This window comes from Scyliorhinus canicula, chromosome 15, assembly GCF_902713615.1.
Source record: "Scyliorhinus canicula chromosome 15, sScyCan1.1, whole genome shotgun sequence".
NCBI classification, from domain to species: domain Eukaryota; kingdom Metazoa; phylum Chordata; class Chondrichthyes; order Carcharhiniformes; family Scyliorhinidae; genus Scyliorhinus; species Scyliorhinus canicula.
In genome coordinates, this window is record NC_052160.1 from 140,712,535 (window position 1) to 140,731,215 (window position 18,681).

At 45.9% G+C, this 18,681-nt stretch overlaps 1 protein-coding gene across 1 annotated transcript; it reads left to right on the forward strand.

Moving 5' to 3' along the window:
* The first annotated feature begins 3,466 nt into the window (after window positions 1-3,466).
* On the forward strand, window positions 3,467-17,794 carry bysl (bystin-like). Its single transcript, XM_038820261.1, has 7 exons — window positions 3,467-3,829; window positions 7,179-7,344; window positions 8,814-8,952; window positions 12,868-13,001; window positions 13,716-13,876; window positions 15,870-15,972; window positions 17,375-17,794. The coding sequence occupies exons 1-7, from the start codon at window positions 3,571-3,573 to the stop codon at window positions 17,715-17,717; spliced, it is 1,305 nt and encodes a 434-aa protein (XP_038676189.1). The 5' UTR covers window positions 3,467-3,570; the 3' UTR covers window positions 17,718-17,794.
* Window positions 17,795-18,681: the final 887 nt, after the last annotated feature.

The following is an 18,681-nucleotide window of genomic DNA, read 5'->3' on the forward strand; positions in this document are numbered from 1 at the left end:
GAGACCCACGCAGACACGGGGAGAATGTGCAAACTCCACACGGACCCGGGGCCGGGATCGAGCCCGGGTCCTCGGTGCTCTGAGGCAGCAATGCTAACCACTGCGCCGCCGTGCTACCATATAATCCACTAGACCTAGTGAAAATTAAATCAAATCAAACCTAGTGAAAATCAACAGATCAACTAAATTATTATGCAGGTGGGTATCTATCGTATGTTCTATGTAGTAATAATAATAATCTTTATTATTGTCACAAGTAGGTTTACATTAACACTGCAATGAAGTTACTGTGAAAAACCCCTAGTCACCACATTCCGGCACCTGTTCGGGTACACAGAGGGAGAATTCAGAATGTCCAATTCACCTAACACACACGACTTTTGGGAGGAAACTAGAGCACCCGGAAGAAACCCACGCAGACACGGGGAGAATGTGCAGACTCTGCACAGACAGCGACCCAAGCGGGAATAAAACCCGAGACCCTGACACTGTGAAGCAACGGTGTTAAGCACTGTGCTACCGTGCCACTCATACATGTTTTTCATATATGGTACGATCCGTCTGGACTAGATGTAGAACAATACTTTTCACTGCACCTCGGTACACGTGGCAATAAATAAATCTAAATGTAGATTTACAACTATTGACTCCCTGGCCCTTCACACTTAAAAGTGTCAAGAGTATTTTTTTTAAATGGAGAAATTTAGAATGCATTCATACTAGCTTCCTTTGTTCTGAAAATTGGCAAATAGCTGAACGTTTCCACAAACAGCAATTGAGTTTTAATTGAATTCGGGATTTACAGCAATTAGACTCTATAGCCATGCAAGGAATAGAATATTTTAGCAAAATTCTGCATTATTAGCAGAATATTACATGACATAAAACTGATGTTATTAACTTGTAAGTAAACATTAATCCAATTTATCATGATTAAATTACAAATGATGTGCACACGGGGCAGCACAGTGGCGCAGTGGCGCCGAGGTCCCAGGTTCGATCCCGGCTCTGGGTCACTGTCCGTGTGGAGTTTGCACATTCTCCCCGTGTCTGCGTGGGTTTCGCCCCCACAACCCAAAGATGCGCAGGCTAGGTGGATTGGCCACGCTAAATTGCCTCTTAATTAGAATTTTTTTTGGGGTATTCTAAATTAAATAAAAAACAAATGATATGCACACTAAACATGAATATGGCTTTGAGGAAGTATACTATTGTACAACTGTTTAAATAAGATTGAGTGTGGAGGGCGATAGAAAATAGTTATAAGAGTAATGAGGCAACGTGCAAATCAGCTGCTCTTTACCCCATCAAAGACAGATTTTACTTCTTTTTTTAAATTTAGAGTACCCAATTCATTTTTTCCAATTGAGGGGTAATTTAGCGTGGCCAATCCACCTACCCTGCACATCTTTGGGTTTTGGGGGTGAGACCTACGCAAACACGGGGAGAATGTGCAAACTCCACACGGACAGTGACCCAGAGCCAGGATCGAACCTGGGACCTCGGTGCCGTGAGGCAGAAGTGCTAACCAATGCACCACCGTGCCACCCTAAAGCCAGATGTTTCTAATGTAACAAAGGAGGTGACTTTCAAATACCTGCCTCCTAATTCTCAGAATTAATGGCGCAAAACTACAAATTTTTCTATTTATCTACCCCCTCCATTTTCGACCATGTTGACAGCAAAAATAAGAAGGCGGATTATTATTTGAATGGGTGTTAATTGAGAGAGGTGGATACTCAGCGAGACCTTGGTGTCCTCATGCCCTGAAAGTAAGCACGCAGGTACACGAAGCAGTAAAGAAGGCAAATGGTATATTGCCCTTCATAGCAGGAGGATTTGAGTATAGGAATAGAGATGTTTACTGCAATTGTATAGGGCATTGGTGAGGCCACACCTGGAATGTTGTGTGCAGTTTTGGTGTCCTTATTTGAGGAAGGATGTTCTTGCTATGGAGGGAGGGCAGCGAAGGTTTACCAGGTTGATTCCGGAGATGGCGGGACTGTTTTATGAGGAGAGACTAAATTGGTTAGGATTATATTCATTGGAGTTTAGAAGAGTGAGAGGGGATCTCACAGAAACTTACAAAATTCTAACAGGATTAGACAAGGTAGATTCAGAAAAATGTTCCCGATGGTGGGGGAGTGCAGATCTAGGGGTCATAGTTTGAGGCTAAGGGGAAAACATAGATTACATAGATTACATAGAATTTACAGTGCAGAAGGAGGCCATTCGGCCCATTGAGTCTGCACCGGCTCTTGGAAAGAGCATCCTACCCAAGGTCAACACCTCCATCCTATCCCCATAACCCAGTAACCCCACCCAACACTAAGGACTGAGGTGAGGAGAAATTTCTTCACCCAGAGAGTGGTGAATCTATGGAATTTGCTATCAGAGAATGTAGTTGAGGCCAAAATATTGTGTAATTTCAAGAAGGAATTACATATATCGCTTGGGGATAAAGGAATCAAGGTATATAGGGGGAAGGTGGGATCAGGGCATTGAACTTTCAAAAAAAGTTTATTAAAAAATAAATTTAGAGTACCCAATGTTTTTCATCATTAAGGGTCATTTTATCGTGGCCAATCCACCTACCCTGCAAATCTTTGGGATGTGGGGTGTGAGACCCACACAGACACGGGCAGAATGTGCAAAGTCCACACGGGCAGTGACCAAGGGCCAGGAATTGAACCCGGGCCCTGGTGCTGTGAAGCAACACTGCTAACCACTGTGCCACCCACCCAGTTCAATAGCGTTGGATAAAATTGTGAAGGGAGAGGCTGCTAGTTTCGTCCCACAAGTCCCGAGAGAAGTGCTTGTGAGGTGAATTGGACATTTTGAATTCTCCCTCTGGGGCGCCGGAATGTGGCGACTCGGGGATTTTCACAGTAACTTCATCGCAGTGTTAATGTAAGCCTACTTGTGACACTAATTAAGATTATTATTATTTGTAGAGTTAAGATGGTGGGTGGCAGAGTAAGTCTAAATAGATCAGCACGGTAGCACAGTGGTTAGCAAAGTTCCTTTGCAGCTCCAGGGTCCCAGATTTGATTCCCGGCTTGGGTCACTGTCTGTGCGGAGTTTGCACATTCTCCCCGTGCCTGCGTGGGTTTCCTCCGGGTGCTCCGGTTTCCTCCCACAAGTTGAAAGACGTGCTGGCTAATTTCCCTTTAGGTTAGGTGGGGTTACTGGGTTATGGGGATAGGGTGGAGGTGTGGGCTTAAGTAGGGTGCTCTTTCCATGAGCCGGTGCAGACTGGATGGGCTGAATGGCCTCCTTCTGCACTGTAAATTGTATGATTCTAAAGGCCTCCTGAGCTGGACTGGAGGAGTAAAGAGGTGAGTTTGGGCTGTGGGTTCAGCAGGTGAAGGCAGGGCAGGAGGGTGCAATCTGCATGAAATTGACTATGCTAATGAGTGGAACGCGGTGTGTTACATTGAGATGGTTACATTGCGCGCAGGCGCGCTGGCCGGCTGTGCGGGCCACGTGTGGCTGTCCCGGGGAAGCGGGCCGGGTGGGGGAGTTCCTCTTTATTTTAACGTCAAAAGGTGGGCCGGTTTTTAGCCCAAGATGCCGAAGGTTAAAGCGGCGAAAGGGGCCCCGGTGCCCAGGAACCTGGCCCTGGCCGATCAGATTCTGCAGGAAGCCGCCGTGAAGCCCGTCAACCGCACCAAGAAGCGAGGCCGGGACCGGGACGCCGAGGATGAGTACGTGGACGAGAGGCTGTCCCGCAAGATCCTGGAGCAGGCCAGGATTCAGCAGGAGGAGCTGGAGGCAGAGCATGGAGTCAGGAAGAGAGGAGGCGAGAGAGCCCAAACCACGGTGCTGGGTAGGTGGGAGAGTGGAGCAGCAAATACTGCGGCAGCTCAGCAGAGCTGGCAGCTTCTGGGCAGAGAAACCGAGTCTGCAACTAGATGTGAATACAGCAGAGCACCAGAAGAGAGAGAGAGAGAGACACACAGACAGAAAGAGTGCAAGAGATAGTCACAGGGTTGGTGTTAAATCTGCCTGGCAGTTCTCGAGCAGTTCAGAAATTAGGTTATTTTAATCAGAACAAAATTAAGTTTTTGAATTTAGAAGATAAGCACCCAAGCAGCAAAGAAATAGGAGATGTTAGAGTTTAAATGAAGTCAGGTCAGAAGGAAATGGTGTGGAATATAAACTCCAGCATAGACCATAGCAGTCTTGGTGCTGATCATGTGTAAAGGTGTTCACTGTAAGCAGTATCCTGTTTTCTTTACAGAAGCTGACAAACCAACAATCTATTTACAATTTGTGTGTGCTGTGGTGATAGAATTTACAGTGCAGAAGGAGGCCATTCGGCCCATTGAGTCTGCACCGGCCCTTGGAAAGACCACCCAATAACCCCACCTATCTCTTTTTGGGACACTAAGGGCAATTTATCATGACCAATCCACCTAACCTGCACGTCTTTGGACTGTGGGGGGAAACCGGAGTACCCGGAGGAAACCCACGCAGACACGGAAAGAACATGCAGACGCCGCACAGACAGTGACCCAAGCTGGGAATCGAACCTGGGACCCTGCAGCTGAGAAGTAACAGTGCACTTTGGCAGCTCTGCTGCTCTCTCTCTCTCTCTCCCAGTGTACCCCACCTTACCTGAGGGCAATTTATCATGGCCAATCCACCTAACCTGCACATCGTTGGGCTTGTGGAAGGAAGCCGGAATGCCCGGAGGAAACCCACGCAGACACGGGGAGCATTTGTTGCCCATCCTTAATTGCCCTTGAGTAAGTAGTGTCAAACTGCCTTCTTGTACTGCTGCAGCCCCTTGTGTAGGTACATCCACAGTGCTGTTAGGGAAGGAGTTATAAAGTCATAGTTTCTAGGATATTGACCCAGCAACAGTGATATAGGCTTTAAAGCAAAATTTATTCACTTTTTAAAGCACTGGGACAAAAGGTTGATTAAAATGTTAATAAGTGACATTTATTCTACAAAGTGTTGAAAACCAAAATCTGTTATCTTCCCTTGGTAATTGATAAACATCTTGTAACCATTGTGTTGGAAACTCCCTGGTCCTAGATAGAGCCTTGGAATTTTACAGCTGGCCATTAAGCATCTATCTATTTTAATCCTATTTAATCCTATTTTCTAGCACTTGGCCCATAGCCTTGCATGCCATAGTGTTTCAGGTGCCCATCTAAATGTGGTTAGCACTGAATAAAAAGAAAATTACTGCGGATGCTGGAATCTGAAACCAAAAAGATGCTGCCAGACCTGCTGAGATTTTCCAGCATTTTCTTTTTGGTTTCTTCTTTGTGGTTAGCACTGTTGCTTCACAGCGCCAGGGTCCCAGGCTCGATTCCCGGCTTGGGTCACTGCCTGTGTAGAATCTGCACATTCTCCCAGTATCTGCGCGGGTTTCCTCCGGGCACTCCGGTTTCCTCCCACAAGTCCCGAAAAACGTGCTGTTAGGTGAATTGGACATTCTGAATTCTCCCTCTGTGTACCCGAACAGGTGCTGGAATGTGGCGGCTAGGGGCTTTTCACAGTAACTTCATTGTAACCTACTTGTGACAATAATAAAGATTATAAATGCTTCTTAAATGTTGTGAAGGTTCCTCTGCTGTTAAGTGCAACATTTAAGAAGCACTTTAACCCTTTCAGTGAGTTCCAGATTCCCGCCACCCTCTGGGTGAAAAAGATTTTTCTTAAATCCCCTCCTAAATCTCCTGCCCCTTACATTAAAATCTATGCCCCCTGGTTATTGACCCCTCTGCTAAGGGGAAAGGTTCCTTCCTATCTATATGTCTTATAATTCTGTACACCTCCGTCAGGTCTTCCCTCGGCCGTCTCTGATCGCGCCTTGATCTTAGTTAACTGGTGTAACCTGTACCTCCCATTCGTGGAGCATGCCGGATAGCAGAGATTCTGCTGTAGATGGATAGAGGGAAACGGTTTTCCTTGGCAGAAGGGCGAAGGACCAGTCGACACCGATTTTAAGGTGATTGGCAAAAGAACCAATGGCGACAGGGAAAAACATGGGGCTGCCTTAGAAGGTGGTGGAGGTGGAGGCAGATTCCATCGAGGCTTTCGAGAGGGAATAGGATAGGTTCCTGAAGAGAGGAGAATTATCAGAGTTACGGCGAGAGGACGGGAGAGTGAGGCGAGCTGAATTTCTCAATAAACAATGTTTAGTTTCATTGTCCAGAGCTGCATGCCTGGAACTACTGAATGTGGTCTTAAAAGGGAAAAAAGGAGAACGCAACCTTAATGAATAGACGAGACTTCCAGAGAGAGGCTGAAGGATGCCTTTAGATCACAAGTTGGTTTAATTGGTGGTCATTTCTGTGGCAGGAATCTGAACCATCTCGTGACTCATCAAAGAGTCTATAAGAGAATCCTTTCAAACTGCACGGTCAGTAAGAGACGCACGGTCAGGAGATCACGCCCGAATGAGATGGAGACCGAGTGAGCAGAGAATTAGGTTCATGTGGGAATTCATTGCACCTGGGGGGGAGGGAGTGATCCTTTTCAGTAATTATTATTGCAACTAGTAAAGTGTGTTATATATTATTTGGATTTATCAATACTGGTAACGTTTATCAATGTTTGTAAGGTTTATTAAGTTACGGCCAAGTTTAAATTAAAAAAAAAGTGATACAAGCAAATCAAAGTAAAAGTTTTGATTAACAAGAGGGTCAAGGGGGTGAAAGGTTATCGGGGTCGGCAGGAATGTTTGCCTCAGATTACAATCAGATTAGCCATGATTTTATTGAATGGTGGAGCAGGCTCGTGGGGCAGAGTGGCCTAATCCTCCTCATTCGTACGGATGTGGAAATTCTGACCTGCCCTATTTAGCAGAGATTATTGCGGGAAAACACATACAGGCATTACACCAAAAAGGCTCCGCTGCTCCATATTAAATATGGGAAATTGGCATCTTGGCCAATAACATTTCCAGCTCTGTGCTGCCTTATCAATTGCAGCTTTATACTTTGAAGTAAAGAACCCTCGGCCACCTACAGGAGTTTGGGTCAAAGGAGCGATGGAGGTCGTTGCTGACCTCTTGCTAAAGGTCAGAGGAAGCTAAACCCAAGGGGGTGTAAATAAAAAGTGACCATTTAAATAGGAAAAAGTGATTGGATGAATACTTGAAGAGTTGCCCCCTTCCCCAGGGTGCTTGTGGCTATTAATGTGTTTTGGTGTTGTAGGCACAAGTTCAAAAGGTCAAGGCTATGACTCCGATTCAGACGATGAATGGCCCACGCTGGACAGAGCTGCAGCGATTGTCAAGGAAGAGTATTGTGAGGATGTCGTCATGAACCCTGAGGATGAAAAGGCAATCAATACGTTCATGAGCAAAAACCCACCGCTCAGGTAATGTCCAGTAAATATGCAAGCCCAGTGCCTTTTGATATTTCAGCTGGGAAGAATAGTCACTTCCACATAAAAGTCTACAAGTTGTGCTCTGTTCCTGCTCCATTCTGGATACTCAGAGAGAGATGTCTGGTGTTTTAAGGGAATGGGAAGTTGAATCAACTCACTCCCCTAACCATACAGCAATGTTTCTAGAGCACAGCTTTGCTATTTGAAATGAAATGAAAATCGCTTATTGTCACGAGTATCCTTCAATGAAGTTACTGTGAAAAGCCCCTAGTCGCCACATTCCGGCGCCTGTCCGGGGAGGCTGGTACGGGAATCGAACCGTGTTACTGGCCTGCTTGGTCTGCTTTATAAGCCAGCGATTTAGCCTTGTGAGCTAAACCAGCCCCTTTGAAGTGACAAGTACATTATGTACCGTTTTGAATACACTTCACCCGTACGAAGGCTAACAGAGAATTGTGAAAAATTTGTGGACAAATTGGTGTACTTGACCAATTCCATCATCTCATCCACTGCTCCCATCCACCCCATTCCCATTATCTTACCATTCATCCCCTCCCTCCATAAATCCTGACTTTCGGATTAAGCCAGACTGTGATTATCAGCAGACCATTTGTCTGTGGGTGGAATAGGATGAATATTACATCTGAGCTTTGTTATTTCATCATCTGGTGTGTGTGCAGTTTCTAGCCAGGAATGCTGTGTAACGCCCGAGCGGCTGCCAGTAAGTCGCTTTCTGTATTTTTTTGGATCTGTTCATTCCACCTGCTCTCCCTAAATACTGAAGCCAAGTGAAATACCCAGTGAGCGTCATGATGGTTAGCATTGCTGCCTCGCAGTACCAGGGACCCGGGTTTGATTCCGGCCTTGGGTAACTCTCTGTGTGGAGTTTGCACTTTCTCCCTGTGCCTGCGTGGGTTTTCCTCCGGGTTCCTCCCACTGTCTAAAGATGTGCAGGTTAGGTGGATTGGTCATGCCAAATTGTCCCTTTAGTGTCCAGAAATGTGCAGGTTACGTGGGTCTATGGGATTAGGGCAGGGGACTGGCCCTGGGTGGGGTGCTCTTTTGGAGGGTCAGTACAGACTCGATGGGCCGAGTGGTCTCCTCCTGCATTGTAGGGATTCTATGAAATCCCCCCACTGCAGTCTTTGCAGATTGCAAAACTCAGCAGAGAGCAGGGGTAGGATTTGGGCTTCTTTGTCTCTCTATGACTCATCATCACATTGGAAGACAAATTCATCCATGGAACTGTTTTGAGTGAAGTGTTAATGATCCTTAATGACATAATATTCCTGAGGCCTTCAATGCCATGATCCTTATTCTGTCACCAGTTGTAAGTTGGAAGATATTGTCAATTAATTATTAACTTCCTATTTTGAGCCCCAAACGTTAGTTGGATGTAAACTAGTTTTCACTACACGTGTGCATTGGTCAGTTAACCCTTTTTTGTTTTGCTCTTAAAGGCGAACTCTTGCTGACATCATTATGGAGAAGATCACAGAGAAGCAGACGGAAGTGGAGACCGTCATGTCTGAATTCTCCGGCAGACCCATGCCTCCGCTCAATCCCAAAGTCCTGGACGTGTATAAGGGGGTCCGTGAGGTAAAGAGTTCTGCTATGTTCAGAGTGCATTATTATATTTTCTTGACCAAGGCAGCAGCGTTAGCAGCGGGAGTATTGTACCTTGAGGGCACACATTCTGATAATTAGGTGCTATTCATACTAGCTTGCTATATCCAGTCTTGCCAGTAGAGGGAGTGCCGCGTTGGAGTGAGAGTGAAATAAGTGGATAGAATAACTGCTTCATACTTCATAATGCTGGGCTACATACGATATCTAATATGATTTTTAAAAATTTTCCCAATTAAGGGGAAATTTAGCGTGGCCAATCCACCTACCCAGCACATCTCCAGGTTGTGGGGGTGAGACCCAAGCAGACACGGGGAGAACGTGCAAACTCCACACGGACAGTGACCCGGGGCCGGGATCGAACCACAATACTTGGTGGCATGAGGCAGCAGTGCTAACCACTGTGCCACCATGTCACCTCCGATATCGAATATGATGATGAGGCCAACACACCTCAAGTGACTTCCTGTGCTAGCACATATTGAAGCCCTAAAGTCCCCAGGTGAAACCACACTTGCTGATGGCTAATGAAGCACTCTCATCGCCACCAGACCTCAAAAACAACCTACAAGCTCGTTTGGCACCTCACAGTCCCTACTGAACACACTCCACATTCGAAAAGCAGCCCCCTCTTGCAACGGCATATCTTCTGGTACATCACCAACTGCAACCTGGTAACTGACCCGAGTGGTCGAGTCCCAGGTTTCGAGCTTCCACAGAATTTCTAGACAATCCTCAGTTGCCTGGGCATAGGCCGGGGAAGCTGTGACCACTTGCTCCTCAAGTGAAACGGCGGGACAAGTTAGAGCATCGCCCACATACCGAACCTCGTCCCTGAAGATCCATTCCGAGTGGCATAGAATCCTTATAGTGCAGAAGGAGGCTGTTCGGCCCATTGAGTTTGCACTGACCCTTTGAAAGCCCACCCTACCTAGGCCCATTCTCCCATCCTAACCCCGTAACCCCACCTAACCTGCACATCCTTGGACACTATGGGGCATTTTAACATGGCCAGTCCACCCTACCACATTTTTGGACTGTGGGAGGAAACTGGAGCACCCGGAGGAATCCCACGCAGACACGGGGAAAACGTGCAGACTCTGCACAGTCACCCAAGGCCGGAGTTGAACACGGGTCCCTGGCGCTGTGAGGCAGCAGTGCTAACCACTGTGCCACCATCACAACTATTTACACTGCATCAACTGAAGCTGTTGCATGAATTGCTAACCTTGACATCAAGGCATATATAGCTGCTTTTCCGGCCATGCGCATAAAAGAAAACATGGGCCATGCTGGTGTTTATGCTTCACTTGAGCCTCTTCCCTGCTTTTCTCATCTAAATCTATAATTGTCATCATCTATTCCCTTTCCCATGTGCTTTTCTCTATTCCCCTGAAGCACATCTACACCATTCGCTTCAACCATTCCTGTAGTTCAGGGAGGCAGGAAAATGGAGATAAGACCACAATTAGATCAGTCATGATATTACTGAATGGTGGAAAAGGCTCGAGGGGCTGAATGGCCTACGCCTCCTGTTTCTTTTTATGTGCGGTAGTGAGTTTCACTCATTGGGTGAAAGGGTTTTTTCCTGAAATCCTTGTTGGATTTCTTTGTGACTACCTTGTATTGTGGCCCCCTAGTCATGCTCCCCCCCCCCCCACCCCCCACCCCCACACACACACACACACACATCAAGAAAACAGTCTCACTGTATCCACACTCTCAAAACATTTCATAATTTTCAACATCCCTATAAGTCAACTCTCGGCTTCTATTTCAGGATAGAAGAAGCCAGACTGTTGTCCCATTCCTAATCTGTATATCTGTGCATTTCCGATATCATTTTTATTAATGAAGGATGTGGTGCCGTTAATTAAATGGTTTTGGGCGTAACTACAAATACGTTTGTAAACTAGATTTGTTGATATATTTAAAATGAAGTATGTTTATTATTTCTATCAAATTTAAGATTATTTTGCTGACTCTGCCTCCAGAGGCATGCACCACCTCCCCCTGACCAATACATCAAATCATGAAAAACATTGTAGGCGATTTTGCTCGAAGTACCTGATTTAATGTTTCTCCGTTTTGATGCGGAAGGACATATTCCTCCCCATAATCCAGTGGGTGGGAACTCTTGGGGTGTGAGGAGTTTAACCTAAATTCTGTATCTGTTATGGAGAAATATGAGAGTGTGATCTACATTACTTCTTTCCACCTTTACAACTGCATGCCCTACCCATTAGGGCAGCACGGTAGCACTGTGGTTAGCACTATGGCTTCACAGCGCCAGGGTCCCGAGTTCGATTCCCGGCTTGGGTCACTGTCTGTGGGGAGTTCTCTCTGTGTCTGCGTGGGTTTGCTCCAGGTGCTCCGGTTTCCTCCCACAAGTCCCGAAAGACATGCTTGTTCGGTGAATTGGACATTCCAAATTCTCCCTCTGTGTACTTGAACAGGTGCTGGAATGTGGCGACTAGGGGCTTTTCACAGTAACTTAATTGCAGTGTTAATGTTAGCCTACCTGTGACAATAATAAAGATTATTATTATTATAGCCAGGAGGGTCCTGTGCTCTGGAATTTTCCTCCCCATAATATTGTCCACCTCCTTGTTGATTCTGTCCTTTAAAACTCCTCTCTTTGTGTTGAATGTTTTTGTGATTCCACCATTGCACTCTGGTGCAATTTTTCATAGCTGTCAAAATCCATAGAATCCCTACAGTGCAGAAGGAGGCCATTCGGCCCATTGAGTCTGCACTGACCTCTGAAACAGCTCCCCACTCTCTTGCCCTATCCCCGCAATCCCACTGATCCTACCTAACCTGGGCACTAAGGGGCAATTTAGCATGGCTAATCCACCTAACCTGTACATCTTTGGAATGTGGAGGAAACTGGAGCATCCGGAGGAAACCCACGCAGAGACGGGGAGGAAGCGCAAACTCCACACAGACAGTGACCAAAGCCACAATTGAGCCCAGGTTCCTGCCGCTGGGAGGCAGCAGTGCTAACCACTGTGCCACCGTGCCGCCCATAAAATTTGAGGAGATTTTTCAGAGCAGGTTGTTGGACATGAATTGGCCTGAAGCTCCCTCAGTGAGTCAGAAGCTCTTAGTAAAAGGAGTTACTTTTTCAGCTTTGTGGTTGCAGAGCACCAACCAGGCTGGGAACAGCCTCCAGGAAGAGCTGTGAAATTGTAATAATGTTGAGTTAACACAGCATGTGGTGGAGATGTGCACTTAACTAAGTTCCCTCTTCACTAATTTACATCTTGTGATTATGTGCGTTCCTAATGCATCTTGCTGCCCGGTGGAAACAATCTATAAATGTCTTTATCAAAACCCTCCTTAATCTTGAGGTTAGATATATAAAGCATGTTTTTAAGCATAATATCCTTTTTATAATATATTAAATAATTATCTTTCGCCCATGTTTGTCCCCTGCATCAATTGTAGGCGAGCAGGGTAAGAGCTGTGCTGACATCATTTCTACAACTAAGTTGATCGTCTGTACAGATACTTAAGTTGATTGGATCTTTGAAAAATTATTTTTGACTCCCCATGCCCTTTATTTCCCTGGGCAAATGCTTCTCTGGTGCTGGGGAAAGTCTGTGTCATGACCCAGTTTGGGAAAGGAAACTTTGCATGTGGTAAGCAGTCGTGTGAGCGATCTTGGTTAACGGTATCAATTTCCGTGTTCGGTTTGTTGAAACGCAGCCCCATTTTAAAACTTTTTGAAATTGAACCATCTACGGCCGTAATCTTGATTCTCAACTGCGTTTGATGACCTGTGTCCTTTTTGGAGGTGTGTATGTGTGAATTTTTCGGAATGAAATGAGCCCATCGCACTGTATTCACTGTGGTTGTGCACTTTGTATCTTGCTTTCCCAAAAGGTATTGTGCAAGTACAGAAGTGGGAAACTTCCTAAAGCCTTTAAGATTATCCCAGCATTGTCAAACTGGGAGCAGATCTTGTACATCACTGAACCAGAGACTTGGACAGCAGCAGCCATGTATCAAGCAACAAGGTAAGGGACCAGTATTCATGTAGCCTGTTAAAACCTAAGTGCCACTTCTATTATTGTTATTTATTTTATTTTTTTTGCTCGGTTTTGCGAAGTGTACTTAAAATTGTGGGCAGTTCAAACTTTATGCTTTGCTAGGAGAGGATTATAAAAGTATTGTACGTAGCACGGGGCGCATTGGTTAGCCCTGCTGCCTCACGGCGGCGAGGTCCCAGGTTCGATCCCGACTCTGGGTCACTGTCCGTGCGGAGTTTGCACATTCTCCCCGTGTTTGCGTGGGTTTCGCCCTTGCAACCCAAAGATGTGCAGGGTAGGTGGATGGGCCATGCTAAATTGCCCCTTAATTGGAAAAAATGAATTGAACACTTTAAACTTTTTAAAAAAAATAAATAAAAGTATTGTACTTGTTTTTAAGTTCAAGTAGTGTCTGCTACACCCACCGAGTTCTTTGATTAGATTGACAACTGAAGGAAAGCTTCTATTGTGGGGGTTGCTTTTTCTGTCGAGGGTGAGGGTCCTTTGCGCCCTGTTGGGGGCTAGTCGCTTGTGATGTTCTTAATCATTCGCTCAGTTTGGTCATCTGGTATCCAAAGCAACTGGGCCTCCGCAGGATGTCGCTTCACGTGATATCACCATCTTTGTATATTTAAAGAAAATAATGGTGCAATCTTGATGCAATGTTTCACATCTTTCGTTCCGCTCCCAATTCTCCTTCAGGATCTTTTCCGCCAATCTAAAGGCAAGGATGGCACAGAGATTCTATAACTTGGTGCTTTTGCCACGGGTGCGAGATGATATCGCAGAATACAAACGCCTCAACTTCCACCTTTATGCGGCCTTAAAGAAAGCACTTTTCAAACCCGGAGCCTGGTTTAAAGGTAAGATGGATTTTCTCTGTTAAAGAGGATTGAGAGGATTAAAGTAGGGATACATCTGGTTCCATTTTGACTCATCAGTAAATGAACCCTGTAACTTTCATTACCTACGTGACCTCTTGTTGTAACAACAGGTGCGCTGGACGTTTTGTCTTCTAAACTATCCCTAATCAGCAGAGTACAGTTGATGTGTAGTTTCATAGAACCCTTTCCTAGACAGGGGATGCGCACCCAGATCAGCATCATTGTTCTTGGGACTCTAGTAAGATTGAACTGGGGGCATAAGTAGGAACGACATTCCTTAACTTGAACTGTGACAAAGTGTAGCAGTTAATTGTAGATTGTCCCTCTGTACTTTTGCTCTGATTGGAGACCATCTTGAACCATTGAATATGTGGAGGAAGTGCCAATCATTCCAATCCAATCACTGGTGGTGGCAACGGAAAATTGATTGATATTTAAAAGCCAAACTATTTTCCTGGTACAATTATGCTGAATGTAATTCTTCTGGCCTCTGCTGTTCTGTTTGATCTGTAATGAAGAAACATCACAGCATTAATCAGGGCAGGTACCTTGCAAGTCTGATGCTGGCCAGTGTTGGGAACTCTTAAAACCAAGGCTTGGAAAAGATGTCTCAGAATATGTCTCTTTGGTATCTCCTGCCTGATGGGGCGTACCACCAGGTCAAGTTCATCCTTGGCTGGGCAGCACGGTGGCGCCGAGGTCCCAGGTTCGATTCCAGCTCTGGGTCACTGTCCATGTGGAGTTTGCACATTCTCCCAGTGTTTGCATGGGTTTCACCCCCACAACCCAAAAATGTGCAGAGTAGGTGGATTGGCCACGCTAAATTGCCCTTTAATTGGAAAAAGTGAATTGGGTACTCTAAATTTCTTTTTTTAAAAGTGAATCCTTGACACAACAAGTGGATTTTTAAAAAAAATTAGAGTACCCAATTATTTTTTTCCAATCAAGGGGCAATTTAGCGTGGCCAATCCACCTAACCACGTCTTTTAGGTTGTGGGGGTGAAACCCATGCAGACACGTGGAGAATGTGCAAACTCCACATGGACAGTGACCCAGAGCCGGGATCAAAACCGGGGTCCCACAGGCAACAGTGCCACCCTCTGCATCAACGTGCCACCCCTACAATATTTGTTTTCCCCTAAAGTCAGAGTACCCAATTCATTTTCTCCAATTAAGGGTCAATTTAGCGTGGCCAACCCACCTACTCTGCACATCTTTGGGCTGTGGGGGTGAAACTCACACAGACACAGGGAGAATGTGCAAACTCCACACGGATAGTGACCCAGAGCCGGGATCGAACCTGGGACCTCGGCGACGTGCTGTCGCCTGCTGCCCCTACAGTAAGTGGATTTATAACGTGAGAGGGAAAACGGGCGTGAGAAATAAAAACGGAAGATGCTGGAAATTCTCAGCAGGTCTAGTATTACATAGAACATACAGTGCAGAAGGAGGCCATTCGGCCCATCGAGTCTGCACTGACCCACTTAAGTCCTCACTTCTACCCTATCCCCGTAACCCCTCCTAAGCTTTTTGGTCACTGAGGGCAATTTATCATGGCCAATCCACCTAACCTGCACGTCTTTGGACTGTGGGAGGAAACCGGAGCACCGGGAGGAAACCCACACAGACACGGGAAGAATGTACAGACTCCTCACAGACAGTGACCCAGTGGGGAATCGAACCTGGGACCCTGGCGCTATGAAGCCACAGTGCTATCCACTTGTGCTACCGTGCTGCCCATATTGAGCAAGAAAAAAGAGTTAACATGTCTGGCTTGTGATCTTTTGTTTGAACTGTTCTGAGGAGTGTTCACTGTCCTGGCGTATTTCCAGCACTTTTTGTTTTTTATTTTCAGTGAATTTCTAACTTTTTCCTTTGTGCAAGAGTGAGACAGGTTTAAAAAAACAGACGGCAAGATTAGATGCTTAATTGTAATTTTAAAAATTAACTTTTTTTCCCCTTATTTCCCCAGGCATCCTGCTTCCTCTGTGTGAATCTGGCACGTGCACACTTAGAGAAGCTATCATTATCGGCAGCATTCTGACAAAATGCTCCATCCCTGTTCTACACACCAGGTAATTGTTGGTTTGTACATGTGGCTTTCTAACCGGAGGGGGAGGGAAATTACACATCAAACTCTTTATTTGGTAATCCATGTGAGAAGCACTTTTGGGCACATGTTTCTGTTCAAGGTGTTATTTAAATATACATTGTCACATGACGCAATGTATAATTTGCACTTCTGGCCCCCACTCCGAATATCTCCACCGTGGCTTAATGGCACCTCTGGAGCTCTGTGGGAGAGTCGTACAAACCCGAGACATTAACTCAACATCTCCCTCCACAGATGCTGCCACATCTGCCAAGTTGTCCCGGCATTTTCTGTTTACGTTTCAGATTTCCAGCATCTGCAGTATTATGCTTTTTTTTTTTATAAATTCATTTTTTCCAATTGAGGGGCAATTTATCACCTAGCCTGCACATCTTTGGGTTGTGGGGGCGAAACCGACGCAAACACGGGAGAATGTGCAAACTCTACCCGGACGGTGACCCGGGGCTGGGATTGAACCTAGGACCTGGGCGCTGTGAAGCAGCAGTGCTAACCACTGCACCACTGTGCTGTCTGGTATTTTGCTTTAATGTCTGTTTTTTTTCCACAGCGAGTTGTAGCTACCCTTTGTGGCGAGAGCAGTTCTCAATATATCTTGGTTCTTCCCTAACTAGTTACTCTAATTATCATAGAAATCACAGTGCAGAAGGAGGCCATTCGGCCCATCGAGTCTGCACCGGCTCTTGGAAAGAGCAACCTACCCAAGGTCAACACCTCCACCCTATCCCCATAATCCAGTAACCCCACCTAACACTAAGGGCAATTTTGGACACTAAGGGCTATTTATCACGGCCAATCCACCTAACCTGCACATCTTTGGACTGTGGGAGAACGTACAGACTCCACACAGACAGTGTTCCAAGCCGGGAATCGAGCCTGGAGCCGTGAAGCAATTGTGCTAATCGTTATGCTACCGTGGTGCTCCCACGGTTTTAAAATAAGTAAACAATCAACAATTTCCACTTGAGTGATATTTGAAAAATGAAAATCGCTTATTGTCACAAGTAGGCTTCAAATGAAGTTACTGAGAAAAGCCCCTAGTCGCCACATTCCGGCGCCTGTTCGGGGAGGCTGGCACGGGAATTGAACCCCGCTGCTGGCCTGCCTTGGTCGGCTTTCAAAGCCAGCGATTTAGCCCTGTGCTAAACCAGCCCCTATTTTTTGCAGAGGGGGGAAAAAGCAGTTAATGGAATGCAAGTTGTAGCTTCGTCTCTGCAGGTTTATAAATGCAAATTCGGGTATTTTCTAAGTTAATCAAACAATTGTTCTTGGCTTTATTGATGGTGGAGTCATATATTTTTATAATCTGCCGTTTTGTGATATCAGTATCTCTATCTGTTTAACCACAATCCATCTTCTGTTAACAGTGCTGCAATGCTGAAGATTGCCGAAATGGAATATAATGGAGCAAACAGCATCTTCCTTCGGCTGATGATCGACAAGAAGTACGCACTTCCCTTCCGAGTTATCGACTCTTTGGTGTTTCACTTCCTGCAGTTCAGAACTGACAAGCGAGACCTGCCCGTATTGTGGCATCAGAGTCTGCTCACCTTTGCCCAGCGATATAAGGAGGATCTCGCCTCTGAGCAGAAGGAGTCATTGCTGGAACTGCTGAGAACCCACAGCCATTCGCAGATTTCACCCGAGATCAGGCGTGAACTGGTCAACTCCAAGTCGCGGGATGTGGAAGTGGGAATGACAGTGGAGTGACTTTGTCTCGGTTCCGCCTGATTGTGTTATTTTGAGTGAATAAATACCTTGATTTGAAGTGAGGTTGGTCGATCCGATCAAAAGCTTTTGTTTTTGTTGAATGACAAGCTCTCACCGGGAAGTGGGTTTATTTTATAAATTTAGAGTACCCAATTAATTTTTTTCCAATTAAGGGGCAATTTAGCGTGGCCAATCCACCTACCCTGCACATCTTTGGGTTGTGGGGGTGAAAGCCACGCAGACACGGGGAGAATGTGCAAACTCCACATGGACAGTGACCCAGGGCCGGGATTCGAACCTGGGACCTCGGCGCCGTGAGGCAGCAGGGCTAACCCACTGTGCCACCGTGCTGCCCGGAAGTGGGATTAAATATTTATCTGTCATACATTGCTTTTATGAATGATTACTTATTTTTGCGCCCATTGATTTTCTCTTTCTGAAGTAAGGGCATGGTGATGTTGTCATCGTATTTTTTGAAGGGCAGCACGGTGGCGCAGTGGTTAGCATTGCTCCCTTACGGCGCCGAGGTCCCAGGTTTGATCCTGGCTCTGGGTCACTGTCCGTGTGGAGTTTGCACATTCTTCCCGTGTCTGCATGGGTTTCGCCCCCACAACCCAAAGATGTGCAGGCTAGGTGAATTGGCCACACTAAATTGCCCCTTAATTGGAAAAAATGATTTGGGTACTCTAAATTTATTTTAAAAAATATATAGTTTTGTAATGCTCCTGTGAAGACATTTCTGGGTGCTATATATTTGTTGTTTGTGAGCACTCTGGTACTTGGCCATAATGACTATTCATTGGCTAGCGTGGTGCTGTGCCCACTTAACTATCGCGTAGCCACACACAGTAAAGATTAAGCGTGTACAGTTAGTTTGGTTGCATCCCCATGTGCATTTGAGGCCAGTTATAGGTCCCTGGGTTAAGCTGTTGGCTCACGACGTACAAGCAACCGTAACCACGAT

Excerpts from the sequence above, each read along its gene's own strand:
- bysl (XM_038820261.1), top strand. The coding sequence starts at position 3,571 with ATGCCGAAGGTTAAAGCGGCGAAAGGGGCCCCGGTGCCCAGGAACCTG. Across the intron at positions 8,953-12,867 it reads TGTATAAGGGGGTCCGTGAG|GTATTGTGCAAGTACAGAAG; the intron begins GTAAAGAGTTCT and ends CTTTCCCAAAAG. Across the intron at positions 13,002-13,715 it reads GCCATGTATCAAGCAACAAG|GATCTTTTCCGCCAATCTAA; the intron begins GTAAGGGACCAG and ends ATTCTCCTTCAG.